General features: G+C 39.3%; 1 protein-coding gene across 3 annotated transcripts in view; it reads left to right on the forward strand.

The window, feature by feature from the left end:
- The window catches only part of LARGE1 (LARGE xylosyl- and glucuronyltransferase 1), a gene marked incomplete at both ends in the record, with an annotated part of 196,395 nt that overhangs the window by 65,188 nt on the left and 111,623 nt on the right, over positions 1-19,584 (forward strand). For all 3 annotated transcript variants that reach the window (XM_082014020.1, XM_082014021.1, XM_082014022.1), the window contains one exon: positions 9,221-9,344. In XM_082014020.1, the coding sequence (XP_081870146.1) occupies positions 9,221-9,344 (124 nt within the window). The remainder of the gene's footprint in view (positions 1-9,220; positions 9,345-19,584) is intronic.

The following is a 19,584-nucleotide window of genomic DNA, read 5'->3' on the forward strand; positions in this document are numbered from 1 at the left end:
CTATGGCTACATGTGCAGAGGGTCATGCCTCAGAAATGTTCCTTTCTTGGATCTTTATCTTTGGAGTGGCAATGGTGAAGAAGGCTGGAGAATGAACAACAAACAAACAACACACTCAGATGAAACTTGATTAAGAACCAAGATTCCTTGCATTGGTTGCCATGTGCAAACAAAGTTATCTTGGAAGCTAGTATACACTTCAAAAATTATGATGGAAAGAAGTCTTCTTTTAGTTGCAAGGATCTATTTAATTGTAAGAATGAAGGATGGAGACAGGTGATGATACTGCATTAGGAGGAATGAGTTAGAAGAGTTGGAAGTGGTTGGTTCAGATGGTGGATGCTTCATGACGTCAGTAGCAAGTTCACCATCTGACTTGAGGGTCATCAGTGAAAACAGGCATGGAAACGTCTCTTCTTCTAACCTCTAAACATGCACCAGAGAATGCATTCTAGCTGGCATAATCCAATAAACCAACTAAAACAGACATTTGAAAGGACTGTATGTTTCCAGTGGAGAAGAAGTTTGCTTGTTCTATCCTAATCTCTAAAGTTAGGCTACTGGTCCTTAATTTGTAGGATCACCACATTCAATCTCAAATACGATTTTGCAAGAACAGAACAAACATGCCTCCAAACATATTGTCAAAGATTCTTTTTTCCTTTTTTAAAGTTTCTGATGATCAATGTTCAACCAAACCTGATACAGCAGGTGCAGAATTTGCCTGTAACAAGAGTGTCTTGCATAATTGAAAGACACTTGTGTAGAAATCACAGCTGTTATTATGCAGCCAGGCACAGTGTGGGTTCTCCTTGGGCAGCTGTAGCATTATACCTCAATCCTGCTCTGCAACACTGTGAATACAATCTACTGGTTGAACAACGGTCCCCTCAAAGCAACCACACTTAATATCTTTGCCTGTTCCTGCTGCACTTCACTTGATGTTTTGTTGTAAGAGCACTGATTTTATGACATGGGTTTGATGGATGGACCACTCAGTGGATAACGAATTGGCTGGATGGTTGCAGTCAAAGAGTTGCAGTTAACGGCTCGATGTCCAAGTGGACATCCATGATGACTGGCATTCCTCAGATGTTGGTACTCGGACCAGCGTTGGTGACATGGACAACAAGATTGAGTGCACCCTCAGCAGGTTTGCAGCTCTGAGGAGAAGGACTTGGGGCTGTTGGTTGATGAGAAGCTCAACACGACCCAGCAATGTGTGCTTGCAACCCAGAAAGCCAATGGTATCCTGGGCTGCATCAAAAGAAGGGTGACCAGCAGGTTGAGGGAGGTGATTCTCCCCCTCTACTCTGCTCTTGTGAGACCCCACCCGGAGTACTGCGTTCAGCTCTGGGGCCCGCAACATAGGAGGGACATGGACCTGTTGCACCGAGTCCAGAAGAGGGCCCTGAAGATGATCAGAGGGATGGAACACCTCTCCTAATGAGGACAGGCTGAGAGAGTTGAGGTTTTTCAGCCTGGAGAAGAGAAGGCTCCAAGGAGACCTTATAGCAGCCTTCCAGTACCTGAAGGGGGCCTACAAGAAAGCTGGAGAGGGACTTTTTTAACAGAGCATGTGGTGATAGGACAAGGGATAATGGTTTTAAACCAAAAGAGGGTAAATTTAGATTAGATATAAGGAAGCAATTCTTCACTATGAGGGTGATGAGGCACTGGAACAGGCTGCCCAGAAGATGCCCCATCCCTGCAAGTGTTCAAGGCCGGGCTGGATGGTGTTTTGAGCAACCTGGTGTAGTGGAAGGTGTCCCTGCCTATGACAGGGTTTGGAACTAGAAGATCTTTAAGGTCCCTTCCAACCTAAATTATTCTATGACTTCAGTGAATCTGTCTGTAATTCATGGAGATGTCATGTGCTTTTATTAGCATTTCTGACTAGGTTAGTATTTAAAACATGTTTTAGCTGTGCATTTTGACACAAAAAGAGGTACCTAAATTCCCTACCTCTGTAGGGAATCCCTACTTCTCTAATAGAAAATTCTGAGAAAAGGAGGCCATGTAAGTCTAATCATCTTCTCTCCATGCATTAACATATTTGTTACACCCCAACTTTGAGCTAGAGTGCTGGATAGAGAGACACAAAACAGCAGGGGTGCTGGGTTATTAAGAATAAAAACTACAGGAGTTTCTATAGATGGAGTGTGCTGCCTCTTCTCTCTTGTATGAATGTACAGCAAATCCTGTGTATTGAACATTTCAGCTCTTCCCAAGTCTAAAAAAGCAAGGTTCTGATTCTAGTCATACCATATATATCGTGAGACTTAGGCAAGCTACTTGTTCAAACCGTTTGAGAAACTGTATCTGTCTTCAGGTTCCACAGGGTGGGAAGAGGAGAGGAGAGGGGTGGTATGGTGGATTCCTTACAAGAACACCATAGTTCAGAAATGCATTTCATTCCCAGTGGAAAAGGAGCTTGATTCCAGTTTTGTCTTTAGAAAACATATGCTCAAGCCACAAAATCCCAGCAGCTTTTAACACCCAGTTTGACATAACTGACAGTCTGTTCTCAGGAGGAGGCTCAGCAGAGCTGGGGTAGTGCAGGGTTTTCAGAGTCTGATAAATATGCATTGGCAGTGCTGCACAGAGGGAGGCTTGTAGAATAAGTACTTAGTCCTAGTCTGCAGCTTTCCTGCTTTCCTCTCTTGGGCATCTAGTTCCTAATTATGACAGATTTTATAAATCTGTTGCAGAGGGAAAAAAAATTTCTCTCTGAGCCAGTTTAACATAGCCAAGCTCCTATCACTGTGTCCTAAGTGCAGCTTAACTTTAGTTTCTCCAAAGCAAAAGTCAAAACACTAAAAAGTAAAGATGTTCAGTCAAATGGGCAAAACAAAATGCAAGTGCTTTTGGAGACAGTGCATATAGTAGTATGCAAAAAGCAAAAAGCATCTGCATTTCTTTTTCAAAGCTGAAGGAATGTCCTGTGACTAGTAACTCTCCTTGGAACTTTTGCAACTACTGGTCCATTTTATTGTTAATTTTCAATGTTCTACTCTGTTTCTGAAAATTATAAAGCTTTGAGTGCCACAGAAACAGCCCACGGGTTATAGTTTCATATTGCAAAGATAATTTCTGTCTCTGCTTAGGTAAATCTTAACTTGAGTAAGAGCTAAAATGATTTTTAATGTACTCTTATCTTTTCCAAATGCATGCTAAATACCATGTTTGATTTGGGAACAAAGAAAGGCCAAAATTACACAATTATGACATGCTGCTGGCAGTTTGGTCAACCTGAGAATCTGTGAAAAATTAACTTCTCTTTTGTGCTAGCTAATACTAGCTTTTTCTTTGTTCTTCTTATGTTAGTCCCTCTTCTTTGGAGAAGTCGTTTGTGATTACTTCTTTAGCTGTATGCTCCATCTATCCTAAAGCAATAGTGGCATAGTAATGATGGTGGGGTTTTGTAGTATAAACAAAACCAGTCAACTAGACAAATACTTTCTAATACAAAGTAGCCTCTTTGCTTTAGAAGGCTGCCTATAGCCTTAAATTTAAGCATATGTCTAAGCATTTTTAAGATTAGGATATGAAACTGTTATAGATTGCTGTATGAATAATAAACTTTTTTTCTTAGAACAAGTAGAATAAGGGAAGCCAAATGAAAATCAAAATTTGATAAAAAGGATGACATGTAATTTCTAAGAGTCACAAGTCAACACTGGCTGGTAATTAAAGCTTATGTAATCTAATGGCTGTATTCCATGGAGACCACTTTGCCTTAATGGAGTTAATTTGAGAATTTAAAACCTCTGTCATTGTTTCCAACTTTTCTGACACGTTAGTCTATTTTGTGGGAGGTTCTTCTGGCAAAAACTATGAAGCATGAACTGGTTTCTCTAATAGATGCATCAATAATACACACTTCTTCCTATATTTTCTAGCTGTCCTAACAATGGAGGCGTAAGGGAGAAAGCAATGTTTAAAAAAAAGTCTGCCCATGAAATTGCTCATTATTATTTCCCAAAGTGCTTCTGTAAGTTAACACAAAACAAGAAGATCCATGAATGAGGCAGCTAGTGCATCTTTAAGATCTCTCCAATAGTTTGGGGAGCATTTTAATCAAAACTGGATGTGAAGGGGTATGAAAAAATCTTAATGAAAATGATTTTCACATTAAGATTCTCCCTGTATGAGACAGGGATTGTCATATGGGCATTAGGAAAAAAACTTCCCAAGCTGTCTTTTATAATTTCAGTTTGAAGTTCTTGTAACCATTTGTTACAGATATAAAAAGTATTACCTTGTTGAGCTTCCCTTAATAAACTATAGGTTTTGGAAATAAACCCCCTGGGCTACTGACCTTTTTATATTCTTAGAAAATAAAATTCCTCTGTTGCAGAGAGATAACTGTGCAACCAAGCAGCTGCTTTTTGAATTGCTAACAATTGAGCTATGGAATAATAAGGAAGGGAAGAGTGAGTCTGGGCTCACTACGCCCTTTTTCAGTTGTAGATTTTTGTATTTAACTCTGTGGCAGTTGCTATTCAAAAAGAATGGGCCACAAATGCTTGAGTAAGCAGATCAAAACTCTGATGAAGAATAAGAAGTTTTGAAATGTAAAAAATAAGACATCATGATAAAAAAAATATAGAAATGGGTACCTCAGAATAGGCTCCTAAATTCGTAGCCTGACTTTTAAAATTACTGACTTCTTTTTATTTTACTAAATTTTATAGGACCTCAACAATTCTGAAAATGAAAGCATTCATTTAAACTCCCATATTTAGGCCTAAAAGCGTATATTTAAGCATCCATGCTTGAAAGTCTTGTCCAGAATCGCTTCAATTCACTTTTGAGGAAAGCAATTCAGGAAAATGAATGTGTGCTCCTTAAATATGGTTTACTTTGTCAGATAGTATTCTGATCTTAAGTGGAAATAATTTAGTATATGAAGATCTGCAGTTTTCTAATAGGATGGTTAAAACCTTGAGTTTCCACTTGATGGGAAATACCCATATTTTGAAACGGCATTCTTTCACATTAAGACATTAGCGCATCAGCATTTTCCATGTAGCAGAAACTCTGCAAAGTTGTAATTGTTAAAAATTCAGATGTTCAGAACCTTTAAGGTAAATGAGATTAAGTGATTTCTGGACGTGGGCAGAAATTCTCTGGCTGTTTCAATACCTGCTTCTATAGTGAGGAATCTGGAAGACCTGGGGCTCAGAATTCAAGGGCTATCTGTTCTGAAACCCGGGACACTAGAAGCCTTGACTTCCAAACACACAAATTCATATGAATACCAGGTATTTTCCAAAATCTATTAATTTTTTAAGAGAAGTTTATAAATTTGTCATATATTGATCTATACTATTCCATAGTTGCATATAGTGTCACCATTTACAGTATAATGCTTTCTAGCAGTACAAGATATAACCAACCTCTATCGTGTGTGGTTCTTTCAATCCCTTGGTGTGCCCAGTGGAAAATTAGTTATATGACATAATACGCACATTAAAAATAAACACAACACACAGCTGTGCTTTGAATTGGTTGGAGAAATTGAAGTCAAAGGAAGTCCACCTCATGTTTGAAATGAGAGAAGAGGAGGTTTGTGTTGGTCATCACTTTCTCTGAGACTTGAGTCCAGATTCTCTTCAAGCCAAGAAAGATGTTCTGCACTGAAGTCTTGAGGCTCAGGGAATTGGAAAGAACCTATTGGGTCATCTCATTAACTCCCCTGCTATTGCAGGAAAGCACAGCATTGAAGTCCTTTTCATAACTTGATCTACCTTCACAAAAGAAAGAACTTGGATTTTTCTTTAACCAGAGCAGCGTATTTTTCCAGTTCCATGCTACTCAACTTCCATTACCAAACTTCAGTATCTTCAGCTGTTCATTAAACTTCTTCAAAGACCATGCCACCCTTCCTTATGACCCAAGTGAGGGGTGCTCAGCCTCCCTCAGGAAGACTCGGGTATATCCCAAACTTTTTAAACTGTAGCTGCTAAATTCCTGTGAAGGATAGCTCTCCACGTGGCTATCCCTTAACTTACCTTAGGAGCAATACAGTTTGATTTCAGTTTTATAAACCTTGTATCCCAAAATGCCTCTGTCCTGGAAAAAGACCGATCTGAGGAATGGGGTAACTTTCACTGACTCCAAATGGTACAGCAAAACATCTGAGTGTAATGAAATATAGCTTTCAATGGAATCCTTCACAATATCCCGATTGCCACTCCTAATTCTTGCAACCAATGATTCAATCATGTTGGCAAATAATGATAACATCCCTTTCTCATATATCTTGAGAAAGATTTCTCATCTTACAGAATCTCTTCTGTATCTTTTGCAGTAGATGCTGGTTGATCTTTAAGCTTCTGAACTTGTTTCATAAACATTTTGAAACAATCGGTATCTTTCAGGCCTTGCATATTGCAGACACCAGAAGAGGTAAAGGATGTCATCTGTGTGTATGCTAGTACTATTACCTTCAGAAGGTCTTCCAGGTTTGAGTCTGTGCTCTGTCGGCTTCTTAGCACCATGCTAAACCTCACATTTCACTAGCTAAAACCTTGTCTGGAGTAAAATTTTCTGTGGCTGATGCACGTTTAGTTGTAGATGTCAGCAGGTCCCTATTCTGTTTTGGGGATATATTTTTGCAAGTGATAATCTTCTGTTTTGCCTCTGACACATACTTTCCTTCCAGCTGAATCTTCACCATGAGGCTAACGACTTGAAAGAGATTTCTGTGTAGGAGTACAACTACTCCTTTTTTCATTTTCCCACTAGAAGCTGAACTAAAGAAAATGTCACCCACTTGTTCCCATTTAAATTTCATACACTCTGGGTCATTCAGATAAGTATAAACCGCTACAGAACATCTGAGTGTCTTTGTATCAGATTTTTTCTTTTCAACTAGTGTGTTTCATCTTCAGATATTTTATATCAATTCCATTTAACTAAATGACAGTTTGAAAGAAGATGCAGCTTTCTTGTTTTTAACTGATTTTTTACTCTTCTTATTCTACTTTGCAATAGATAGATAAATGACCCTGCAAAAAGGAAAAGAAATTGCTAAAGAACACCAGCTGGGAAATAGTCCTACCAGACATGAGACTCAGGCCCTGCTAAGCAGAGGGACCTATGTGGAGTGTCTGTGTTGACATTCAACACCTATTTGTCTTGAGATACTGCTTTGCCTGTACCCAAAGACACTGGTGGTGTACTTTGTTTCTCTTGGCCTTTTCTCTTCTTATGAAATGCATTTCCTGATCACTGCTATTTCCCCATTTTTTCTTGGCAAAGTGCCTGGTTACTGCAGAATCTGCATGAGCCAGGATGTCCTCTTCTCTCCTGCTGGGCTGGTGAAACAGATATAATTGCTGTGATCCCTGTAGCTTGGTAATGGGACACTCAGCAGCTGTCAGCCTACACCTTTCCTTCTCTCCTCCTCAGTCCAGGGCAAGCTGGAGACTGAAAGACCTTTGTCTTTTTGGAAAGCATGTTGTGGCTTAGTGTTTCGGATATTGTTAAACGCAGATCAGCTGTGAGTTTATTCCGCCATCATGATTATCTCATATATAAGGCTTCTAACCAGCCCTTTTCTGCTTTTCCTTAAGCACGTAATGTGATCCACAGTGCCCTTGAAGCCAGTACAACAGCTTCACTGTCGTCCCTGCGTATTGGGTTGGATCTTAGGTGCAGTATTTCTAACACTGCAAAATCCAGCCATATGTTGCTTCTCACAACAACCTCCTGTTTCTGCTGAGAGGTGTGTTATGATACTATGAACCATTGTATGTAGTTTTATGTTCTCTTGTGGACCTTCTTCAGTGAGAAACAGTGTTAGTCATGAAACCAAGAGTAGTAGCATTAAAGAGAAAGGCACATATTGTTCATTAATGCAGGAAATGGAGAAAGAAATAATGTTCACCTTTTGGGTTAAACCCAAAAGTGTAATGGAAGTACATTGGCATGAACTAACATAGATTTCCTCACTTCTCATTCACACAGCAGAATGTAGTATCATCAGTCATCTTCCACTTTAACCAACATGTGAAACTAAATGTTTGTCTTTTTAGATTAAAAATATCTGTTACCACGTATGCCCATTTACCTTAATAAATTTCACAGAAATGAGACTCCACTATTCCACCCTAGGGATCACAGAAATGTTGAGCCAATGCTAAAGTCTAAATGAATCATCTGTCTTCTTAGTGGCTTTTTCAAACTCTGTCCTTCTCTGCTGACAGGGAAAGTTGCTAAACTAGGGATAAACATGGAAGAATACCAATTGTGACTAATGTCAACTGACAGGTTTTCATACTCCTGCCACAGAAGTTGAGTAAAGATCAGACTTTGTTGCTTACTGTCCTTCAAGGAGAGAAGCGAGGTTAGGGGATTTAAACATGGTATTTGAAATGTCCAAGTTCCCATTACTATAGAAAAATTCAAACACTTTGTCCAACCTTATCACTCTTGCTGATACTGGCTTCACTCGTTTTGAAAATTTTCACTTAGCCCACGTCCTATAACTACAGAGGTGAACCCAGATCTGGTGTTTTCACAGTCAAGTCAAGTATTTTCTTTCTTCCTGCTTTTCTTCAACCCTCCCTTCCTCTTAGGAACAAGGATATGGGGAGATTTACAATCTACATTCTATTCATTATGCCAGTAGCTAGAAGGCACTCAACTGAAACATCTAATTTTGGGCTCCCATAGGACAGCTGTTGATACCCCAAGTTTGCTTTGTAGAAAAGAAGAGTGTAAACTTAAAGGTCCTGGAATTTCACCCCATTCAGATGATTATTTTTTAACCTTCCCTTCCACCCCCACGTCTCCACAGACGACTGTTCTTACCACAAAGATAAATTATCAGGTTGACCCAGAAACTGAAAGCAGCCACTTTCACAGCTGAAGTCCCCAAAGAGGCAGTTACTTGGCCTTCTTTTAAGGAGCCAGTAGAAAGGACCAGATCCTTAGCTGTTATAAATCATCACATTCCACTGAAGTCAAAGGAACTGTATTTATTTATAACCACCCAGAAAATGATCCAATATTTCTATTATTATGATGTTTATTCAAATTGTAAGTGTCTCAGCATTTTGGCCACAGAGCAGGACTCCACCCAACATGCTGTGTGCCTTGCCTTGAGACTTTAGACATAGGTAAAGCTTTGTAAGTTCTGATGTTGTCCTTTTGCAATAGGAATTCGAAACCTTTGAAATAATACATTTCTCTCCCTTCTCATTATCAGGCGAAACCCACTCCACTTCCACCTCATCGCAGATGCAATTGCCAAACAGATCCTGGCAACGCTGTTCCAGACATGGATGGTCCCTGCTGTGCGCATAGACTTCTATGATGCGGATGAGCTCAAGGTAAAAGACAGACATATATACTTCTGGTTTCATGTTGTCCCTTTTTTATTCATCTCTCTGAGTTGGCGACTTGTGGGAGAACTGCTGACTGAAATATTCTCCCTAGCTAAAACTAATTCTAAGCCACATGACTGTAACCCATTACACTAGAAGATACTACATGGTTAAAACCAGGGCAGTTTCTCTGCTAATGGAGTCTGTTGTTTAGCAGCTTAGAGTTTTACTTGCTATCAAGAGGATTCTCGTTGCTCAGGTTGAATTGCATCTGATCACATCATGTTTTGCCAAGGATGCTTCTTTCTAGTAGCAATGGTGGACTCTTAAGCATCTTGTTCAATAAGCCTGTCTGTTACTGGAAACACTCAACTTCCTTGCATTCCTTAAACATGGGTGTGTAACACCCTAAGCACACACACTGTGATGAGGTATCAGTATTACGTTTTGAAATAGCTACCTTTTTTACCTGGATGCCCTTTCAAAAGGAATGAATATGAAGAAAGGACGGTTCCAAGGAGAAAAAAAAATCACTTCCTCAAAGCATAAAGTAATTATCTTTTCATAGTTAGAAAGTTTAAATTAGATCACGGAGGCACAGCATTGAATTTGAGATGAACGTTTTTTAGCTGTGGAGGTAGAATGAAGTACTCAGATTTTAGCATTTGGAGTTGGTGTCTATAATTTGTATGACTTATCAGACTGTTCTGAACAGCACCCTGAAACAAGGCAAAAACAGAATATAGCAGATTGCCGTGCTGATTAAGGGGTAAATTTGAAGCACACCATGTTGTAGAATCTTGAGTACAAAAAGTTGTAGAAAGAGATGGAAAAGGGAAAAAATTATCCTTGAGAAAAATATTTTGTTTCTAGCTGTTTTTATTCTTTTATCGGTTCTTCTACATGAAGCTATAAGCTGATATCAACCTAATTAGCTAGAGACCTCCCTTCTGTTCTTTATAGCTTCATAGCAAGGAGGAAGTTTATTCTTATAAATCTTGTATGTGTCTATATTACGTATGCTTATCTGCAAAGTGTAGGGATTTACAGTGTTTAATTAGCTTCTCAGCTGGGCAAGACAGACCTCTTAGTGTTTTCCTTCTGGTCACTGGGGTATGGTCCAATGTAGTTATGTAAGTAATAACCAAGAGACCTTACTTCAGGGATCCCCAGCTTGCTGATTTATAGGTAAAACACTGTGCAGATATGAGGCTACAGAGCAAAGTCTTGTTTTGTCCCTCCATCTTCACTCAGCTTCAATTTTTGTATGGCTGGTGACATAAAGCAACACTGGACTGTCTTGCATGTAACATATAGGCTTTAGATTGGGGAATACTTTCTTACTGGATGCAGGTATTGATGGATAAATACATCTTTCCAGGTCTGCCACTCTTGCTCATCATACTGCATACCAAGCAATTTCAGTACCCGAAAAACACAGTATAAAGTAGTATTCAGCATAGGTGAATGTGACAGACACTGCCAAAGGACAACAAAGACCTGTAAATACAAATGGAGTTTTAAAAAGCCAGATATGATACTGGCTTATATCCAGATTATCCTGCAAGTTTTAGCAAAGACGACAGAGGAGCTGTTTACAGACAGCTGTAGGAGCTCATCTCATTTGTTTCCTACATAGCCTCTAGAGAAGATTTAATGATTGTTTTGGGTTCATGTATTTCACCTGTGCTCTTGGGAGCTATATTATGCTGTCCAGTGTTAGGAAAACATAGAGCTGATGCTGGAATGTTTGCTAGGAAGTCTGCCTTTCTCTAAAGTGATCTATGAATCCAGTGTTACAGTATATACTATGTTTCAGTTTTAATGACACTCCATAGTTCTTTTTTAAACCTGTAATCAATACCAATTGCTGACATTTAAAAGGGTTTAGACTGAACAACAGCTTGAGAATTTTCTCCTTAGCTTTCATTCACCAGTGTTTCACTGTTTTGAAACACATTTTAGCTGCTAGAGAAAACATTTAATTTCATGTTTGTTTTTTTTTCCTTTTGGATAAGTATGAGCTTCCAGCCTCTTACTTCTACTGCAGCAGAAGCTGTCATGTTAGCTTAAGCCCTTAAGTTCTGGGAGAAGTCCTGCTCCTGTTTAAACACTAGATGGGACCACATAATGTTAGGTCCTCCATAAATGGAGGATGGATGCTTTTTTGTTTTCAAGTAGCTGTTTAGAATTCAGGCAATACTTTCCACTAGAGTATTAATTTTTTAAAAGGCAGAATTTGGAGACTAAAATAGATTTAGCAATGTTTCTTAACATATCCTGCAGTTCTTAAAATGCATGCTCTCTAGCTTAGAGCTAGACCAACTAGTGTCCTGAAGGAAGGTGTAGAAAATAAGGCTCTGCAGTAGGTGTTGTTTTCTCTCAGGTTTTAGAGGAGAACTGGGAAAATCTCACAGCCAGTGCTGCCTTAGGTGATTTCATATTAGAAATGTTGATGTAGTCTGCACACTCAGTCAAAATCAGTGGTGTAATCCAGAGAGCAAAACCAAGCTGGCATAATGCGTGGCATAAATATCACCTAACTTTAGGCATTTACTTAAGCATGAGATAAGTCACTCCTTAGCCACTTCCATCTGAACTGTGAAGACAGTTCACTAGGTTAGACGCTGACATCATTTAGTCAGATAGATGGGCAAGGGCTATGACATTTAAGCAGGAAAATCAAATTTAATTCTTTAATTATAATTGTAGTGTAGCTGTCTCTCAGAGCTGTGCCTGTGTGCACTACCGATGCACTTAAGTTACTAATTCCCAGGGTGGTCCAGAAACTTCCAGGCTGGTTGTCTGCATACATAAGATAAAGGACTGGTCTGAGACAGCAGACCAAGCTGAAACTAGGTGATTGACTGAACTGCTGGACATCTGCACAAGAAGTGTTTGACAGATTGTTACAGAAGCTCTCCCAGTGCGAATTTCAGACAGTTCTTGAGATTTCCTAGGCAGTCTCTACTGGGCCTAGACCAATTTGTATGCTTAAATGTGTTGATTAGCATCCTGGGTGGAGAATCTGGTTGTCCCAGAGATTCCCAGACAGTTCCTGCTGCAAAACTAATCAATTGTGCAAGGGTAAGACAATCAATAGAAACACTTCCTACCTGTGTAGAAACTGTCATGTAGGACAGTCTTTTGTACATTCTTAAGATAGTTAAGAAATGTTTTGTATGTAGGTTAAAGTAATCTTTAGTGATGGATTATGCATGTCCTGCAGTGGTCATGAAGGACCACAGACCAGCTGGATGGTAAAAATTGGACAGAACTGTGTTTTAGGGAGTCTCATCCAATCCAACTAAGATGCCCGTGGCAAAGACCCTTACTATGAAGACTCCCTTCACCATCCAGACAGCAATGAAGTGTCCTGTTTGACAAATTGTATTGTCCATGCAGGAGTTACCCTAAGCCAATATCCCAATATGTTAGCTTTTTCAGCATATGCTCTGTTTCTAAGTGTCTGTGCAACAAAAGACACCAAAAGCAAATCAAATGCCATGAATATTTTTGCTACCAGTGGAAGCTTTTCCAATGAATGATAGCATTGGTCGGGCTGTATGTATCATACGTTGCCATATACTGATTTTGGAACAATGTTCAACCAAATACTTCCAACAGAACTGCAGATACCACCTGCTGAACATGGGAGGGAGCTGACTGACAATTGGGAAGATGTGAGATGGTATGTGATGGAACAGATTATTAGCCTGGTGTTAGTCGGATCAACTGCAGAGGGTAACAATGACAGCAGTGTTGATAAAGCCTTGAACAACAAAACTGGCCAGCATTCTCCTGCGTTCCACCATCTTCCTGGTCAAGCAGTTCCACTGGATGTTGCAGAAGCAGCCATCCAAAACAATTTATTTTCCCAGGACTAATGACTGTCTACTAACTATCATGGATTATAAAAGTTAGACTATATTTGCATTGCGCTGCATGCAGATTTTATATTGTTCAAGGGCAGTGCATGATTGTTTATTTTTTAAGTAGTTCCCTGTATGCCTCAGAGGCAGACACACAAAATTATGAAGCAGACCTACATTAGCTTCCTTCCTTTCTTTTCCACTTCATATGCAAGATCTAATTGCTATTAATGCAATACAGGATGTAAAACACAGCATCTGTTTATGTTTACATTCATTTATGCAGTGATAGGTATTCAGTTAAAGTGTTTCTACATCACTGCGGTTTTGGTCAAATACTGTCATATGTTATGGTGGTCTTGCAATGCTCCTGCATTTCACCAGCCTTTTGTCTGTTCTGTAAACTGGCCTACTGTACATGTCAGTGAAATAATAAGCATAGACTGCTGTTTCTTCTTGCCCTTTCCCTTTCTCTTTTAAATATTAATTAAAAAAAAGATAAAATGCAATTTTAAGATTTTGAAAACCAAAGCCTATGATCAAAACACTATACAGACTTTCATAACTTGCATGGCTTAGTTTTAGACTTGAATTTCCACATTATAATTCAGATTTTGTGCATTTGCTAATGAACATGCTGAATACTAGAGACCTGAATTCTCAGGTGATCAGATATGCTTGTGGTTGTGACACAATGCTACCATGCTAAGAGCAGGGTCTTTTATCCATGGTTTTCAGTACAGATGACTAGACATTAATGGACCAGGTTTTGTAAGCCAAGATAACTTCCTTCAGACTACTTGGGAGGAAATGAGTATCCACCAGGAAACACACAGCAATTCAAATTCCCCAGCACAGTGGAACCTTTGTGAAGTGGTCAGAATCTGTCCGTGCAGACTGAGTAGCCTAAGTAGTACTTCCTCTGCCCTCCCAGTCCCTCTTCTGCACCAAAAAAAGCCATGCAACATTACAAATTAAAAATAGATGTGTTTCCATTGTTATTCACACCCAGAATATGAAAAAAGTAATTTTATGTAAAATCACACTGGGTTTTAAAATTTCTGCCTATTCAAGACAGGCAGTAATGAAAGAAGTGCTGTGGAAATTGGTGAGGCTAGTCAGAAATTGGTCATGAGAATGGGAGTCATGGTGCCATTACTGGCTTCCAGCAGTTGTCATCTGCTTAGTGACAGCTAGCTTTCATGAGCAGCCTCACCTCAGACTTTTTCTGTGGAGGGAGGCAAGATACAAAAGGCTCAATAGCTTTCTGTAGATTTTTCTGTAATTTCTGCTTGGATTTACAAATGTTGTCAGTTAATTCAAGACTTGGAACTGTAAGAATTTGGTATACTGGGATGAAGCCCAGTGTGATGCAAGAAGGTGCAGTACTTCCTGGGCCTCTTTCAAGGGTCCCAGTCTGCCTACTCAGTTATATTGTGCAATGATTCTACTGCACAACTGGCTATTCCCAAAGAAAGCCTCATGCCTGGCTTTATAAACCCTTATACTTTCCTACTGTTGCTGCTGTTCTGGAAACATTGGAGTTCTTTGTTAATTTTATGACTTATATCTAACTGCTGTGGGCTTCTCTGTCGCTCCACTTTTTTCTTGATTCTAGGGAAAAGCAATACAGTCAGTATGTTCTACCTCCACCAGGAGGCCAGGATAGCTGTTCTTTGTAACGTATGTGAAGTAAGGAGTAAGGAGCCGACTCTCTTCCACTGCCATCACCCATATTTGTATCATAGTAGCTGACCGTGACATTTTAATAGCAAGGATTCCTGTTTGGCATTCAGCTTCTTAAACGTCACGCTTATTGCAGTGCTGCACCTCCAGGGAAGACTATTTTAGCAGAGAATGAGAAAAAGATGAGTAACTGCACATGAGATTTTCCAAAAATTGTTCAGTTTGACAAAAATTATCCAATGTTCCCTGGAAAAAAAAGAAGTTAAAAACACACAGTGCCTCAAACTGACTGCTGCAACTATTGTTTGTACTATGCAATCCCATTACAGCAACTGCTTTCTCAGAACGTTATCATCCATCCATGAGAAAGTAAAGCATTTTGCTGTCCTAACCTTGGACACATGGAAATTATTTAACACTTTGATCTGCATAAGGGGTATAGGTTGTATATCCCCTGTACTTGCTGGGGAGAGTTAATGGTCATCCTGTGTTCCAGCGCAATTTCTTTTCTTGGCACTAACAGAGAAAAAGCTAGGAAGACTTATAATGGCTATGGTCTTAGGTCTTAATGGCTTTTCACTTGCTCGTAAGGATACCTCCCTGTCATAGGGCATTCAATTACTGATAGAAGAACAGCAGTGACTATTCAAGGCATTCTTATTCAGGACTGGTATTGATGTGAGCATCTTATGAAAATGTGTAATGATCCTTGCTTTTAGATTAACAAAGAACCAAAGTGTATATATTTCTATGTCTGATTGATAAGCTGAAAAATGATAGCAAGCTGGGAGGGCTCCAGGAATATCCTTGATTCACCATCAGGGAGCTGGAATTGTTAGAATTCATCATTTGTAAAGTACTTGGCATGGGGTTGTTTGTGAGAAACAACTGGAATTCAGGGAATTGTTGCACGATAGTTCAGATGTGAGCTCCTTCCCACAGAGCAGTCCAGCAGGCAGTGTAGGCAGAAAGTATTCTGAAGGACTAGCGAAAAAACAGTCATTCTTCTGGTGAAAAATTATGTTCATCTTACCTGAGCATACCTCTTTGTATGACACTTTTTCACAGCACTAGAAATGACATGCCATGCTGTGCATCTGATGTAGCACAAGCACACGGTGAAGTCACTCTTCTCATAGGTCTTCTGAAACCATCTCAGCCCAGGTGAGGTCATTCGGGCTGATTTGGAGTTTGAGTACCTGCTTCAAAGGGGAGATATATAATAAGGTTATTAATTAGATGCCACTGATGGTACCTCCTTTTGAGTCAACTGGTTATGAGAACATTTGAATTTCTAAACGGAGCAATTTTCTTTCTCTTAATGGAGATAACACTTTTCAGATCAAACGGACTTAATCCTGCAAAAGCTTAATTTTTTGAGGGTAAGATGATGGTGTCTAGGTCTCATCCTTTCAGCAACAAAGATGAAAACTCAGCAGTGTTTTGATCCCCTGATAATTTTACCATATACTGTTACATTACTTCAGGTGTGACCCCTTTCACAGTTGAATGGGGTTTTTAGCTGATACAGCTGAAAGCCTTTATAAAATGGTTCCAGCTGTACTGTTTTAATCAGCCATTTAGGATCTGTGTTCATGTGTCTATGTGACTGCATTTTTATCTGATGGTCCTTAAGGTGAAACTACAAGATTACATGGAATTGGGGTGACACTGGTGGCCTTAGCCCTCACATCAAAAGTTTCAAGAAGTGCAAGAGATACATGCCTGCTACATGGACACTTTCTTTAAACACCACTCATGCAAATTCACTGTTAAATATTTGACCAATATTTAACCAGAACCTAGGCAAGAAGCTGAACTGGTATCATGGACATCAAGCCCAATAGTTCTTGCTTTGGAGGAGCCCAGCTTTCCCAATAATGTCTTTATTTTCCTCAGATTTTTTCTCTAGTTAGTGCTACATTGTTTGAGAGACATCTCTTTCTAGTAACAAAGAAGAATGCTTTTTTTTCCCCTTGTTAAATTCAGTGCTTCTTATACTTGGTTATTGTTAGTATTGCTTGTTCATAATTGTAATACATTTTATCCTTTATTATCCTTTTTATCCCAGATGTATTCTTGGAGCTTTTTAGACTCCAGGATTTTTGATCTATTACAATACTTACCATTGTAGAAAAGAACTACTTCATGTAATTTTTGTTCTCTTGAAGCAATAATTGCGATATAAGAAGTTCCCACTCACCTGGCCTCCAACTCTGCAGGATGGAGGATGATTTGTTTTCCTGCAAATTCTTTGCTTTTGCTGAAAATAAGAGAACTAATAGTTCTTTGTGGGAAATGGCATTTCCACAAGTCGGATGTCTGTTCTACCCACTAATGGCCTCTTTCTTGGTGCAGCATTTTTAGCTGTTGAAGTTTCACCGTTCTTGCTCTGAAGGTAGAAACAGTATGTATTAGGTCTGGAGAGAGGTGATTTTACTGGTGAGATGCTGGCTAGCAGCTAGTAATTTCCTTCTGAACAGAAGGATGAATCCTTTTTTCTTGTATGTATTTGCTATGTTTTGACATCATATTAGGATGTCAGAGGTCTGGTGAAAGCTGCATTCCCACATCCTTTCCACAAATCATCACCTTCCACAAGTCTATTGTTGAGTCCTTCCCTCAAGATTTTTTGATTAGGGATTTTTTTGCACATGATAACTAATATTTTGGACCTGTAGTCTCCTGCCAGGTATTACTTGGTTAATAATAGTCACTGTTCTGCTACCTTCTTTCATCATCCTTAAAAAAAAAGGACTCTTGCACAAAATCCAGTAAGGAAAAAAATCCCACTTCAGATACATTTTTGTCACGGAGATGAAGCTATTGTCTACCAACATAACATGTGTTTATGCATCTTGATGACACCTGTTTAATATCCTGACATCATGCAAAATACAGATTGGATGCCTCTGAACTTTGACCACAAGGGCTACATGGAAATTGCCAGAACATATAATGGCTGCAGCTAATGTGCATGTATTTGCATAGTTGCTAAAATTAAAAAGCTGGCAATGATAGTATTTTCTTGGATTTGTATCTTCCCTGATGGATTAGTACAAAGAGCTTGTTGATTGAGTTCACTAGCAATTAAAGCGTGCAATTGATCTTTCTTATCTTTCCATACAGGTGAAGTGAGAAGGGCAGCCATGAGTTGCTTTTGACCACTGGCCAAATTCTAGCCAGATCTACCTGTCAGTCAGCTTTTAACAGAAAGCTCTGGCTTCCTGACATTTTATCTAGTCCAGCTTGTGTGTCTCTTTTCACTCATTCACTGACAGGAAGGAATTTTAAAAAAAAAAGGCTTTGTGTTACCTACTAGGAAAGACCTGCAGTTTTGCCTCTGCTGGAGAGGTAGTACAGGGAGGCTGGTGTTTGGTTTATTCTCACTGACCTCTCTCAGGATGCTCTGACTCTTCCAGGTCCTCCACCTTTGACTTGCACACTGAAAAACAGCTGGAGTTGAGGCCAAAGCCCCCAAAGGAACAAGAAATAGCACTGAGATTGGCCAGACTTTTCTATTCTGCAGTCTCATCTTGCACAAATGAATACAGAAAACCAAAGAGGGCATTCAGCATTTTGGAGATAGCAAGAGAACAGTGGAGGAAATTAAGAATGTCTCAGATGAGAGCAAAGAAAAGGACTCAGAGTCAAATGGAAGCTGGCCTTTTGGTTTTGGTGGGGCTGAGCAAGGAGGGAGGAATGGAAACCTTGTGGAGGAAAGACAGCAGAAAACCTAAGGGGAGGGAGATAATCCTCGATGATCCCAGGAGATGAATTACTATTTGGTTATTTCTTTTCTGAAGAAGCTGTATGGCTGAATATCCTGTTACCTAAATGGCAGACACAAAAGAACATTCATTTTACTTTATATAGCAGTCTGCAGTTTCATCTCCATAAAGCATGTTGGTTCCAAACACAGAGCGTGGCTTAACTCATGGCACCCTCAGTTAATTTTGTTATTAAGGAAGTTGTTTTGAAGAAGCATTCTTAAATCAGATTTTTCCCACTTGTCTGCCCTTTGTGTATATGTGTGTATTGGTGAGAGATTTGGAAAGAAAAAGAAAGAAAAAAAGAAAAGCATCAGCATCAGTCAGACTATGTTACAGACTTTGCTACAGAGATGAGAATTAATTTGCAGTTTTTCTCCTTTGCCGTATGCTGATGCTGATTTGGGAGGTTTTGTTTGTTCTGCCTTTTTAATATCTAATCTTCCTTTCAGTTGTGGCTTGCTCCACAGTTTCTGCATTTGCTCTACATCATCCAGGACCCAGAGGTTCAGATAATCATCCATTTCTATCTCAACCTTTTTGCTCACCGCTATTTGTATCCAGACTTGTTGCATGTATGTGTGGAAGATATCATCTGTTCATAAAGCAAGAGATGAGGCAGAATTCTATTAAAGTCACCAGTGCTTCTGTGATGAGTAAGAACAGCAGCAAAGGCCAGCAGAAATAGAAAAATAAATTTAGCAAAAATGTATAAATTCCCATCTCCTTACAATTGTTTCTCAGTGTGATTTTTTTTTTTAAGTACTCGGGCACCAGAAATTTAGTATCTAGAAAAGTTCCCCAGCTTTGCTGGATTCCTGGTTTCCTTGACAACCATTCATATAAATAGTAAGGACCTGTTATGGGGGGGAATATCAGTGTAGCAGAAACCTGTGAATCACACAGGGAAAAATTAAA

This window comes from Phaethon aethereus (assembly GCF_964289735.1).
Source record: "Phaethon aethereus genome assembly, chromosome: 1".
NCBI lineage: Eukaryota > Metazoa > Chordata > Aves > Phaethontiformes > Phaethontidae > Phaethon > Phaethon aethereus.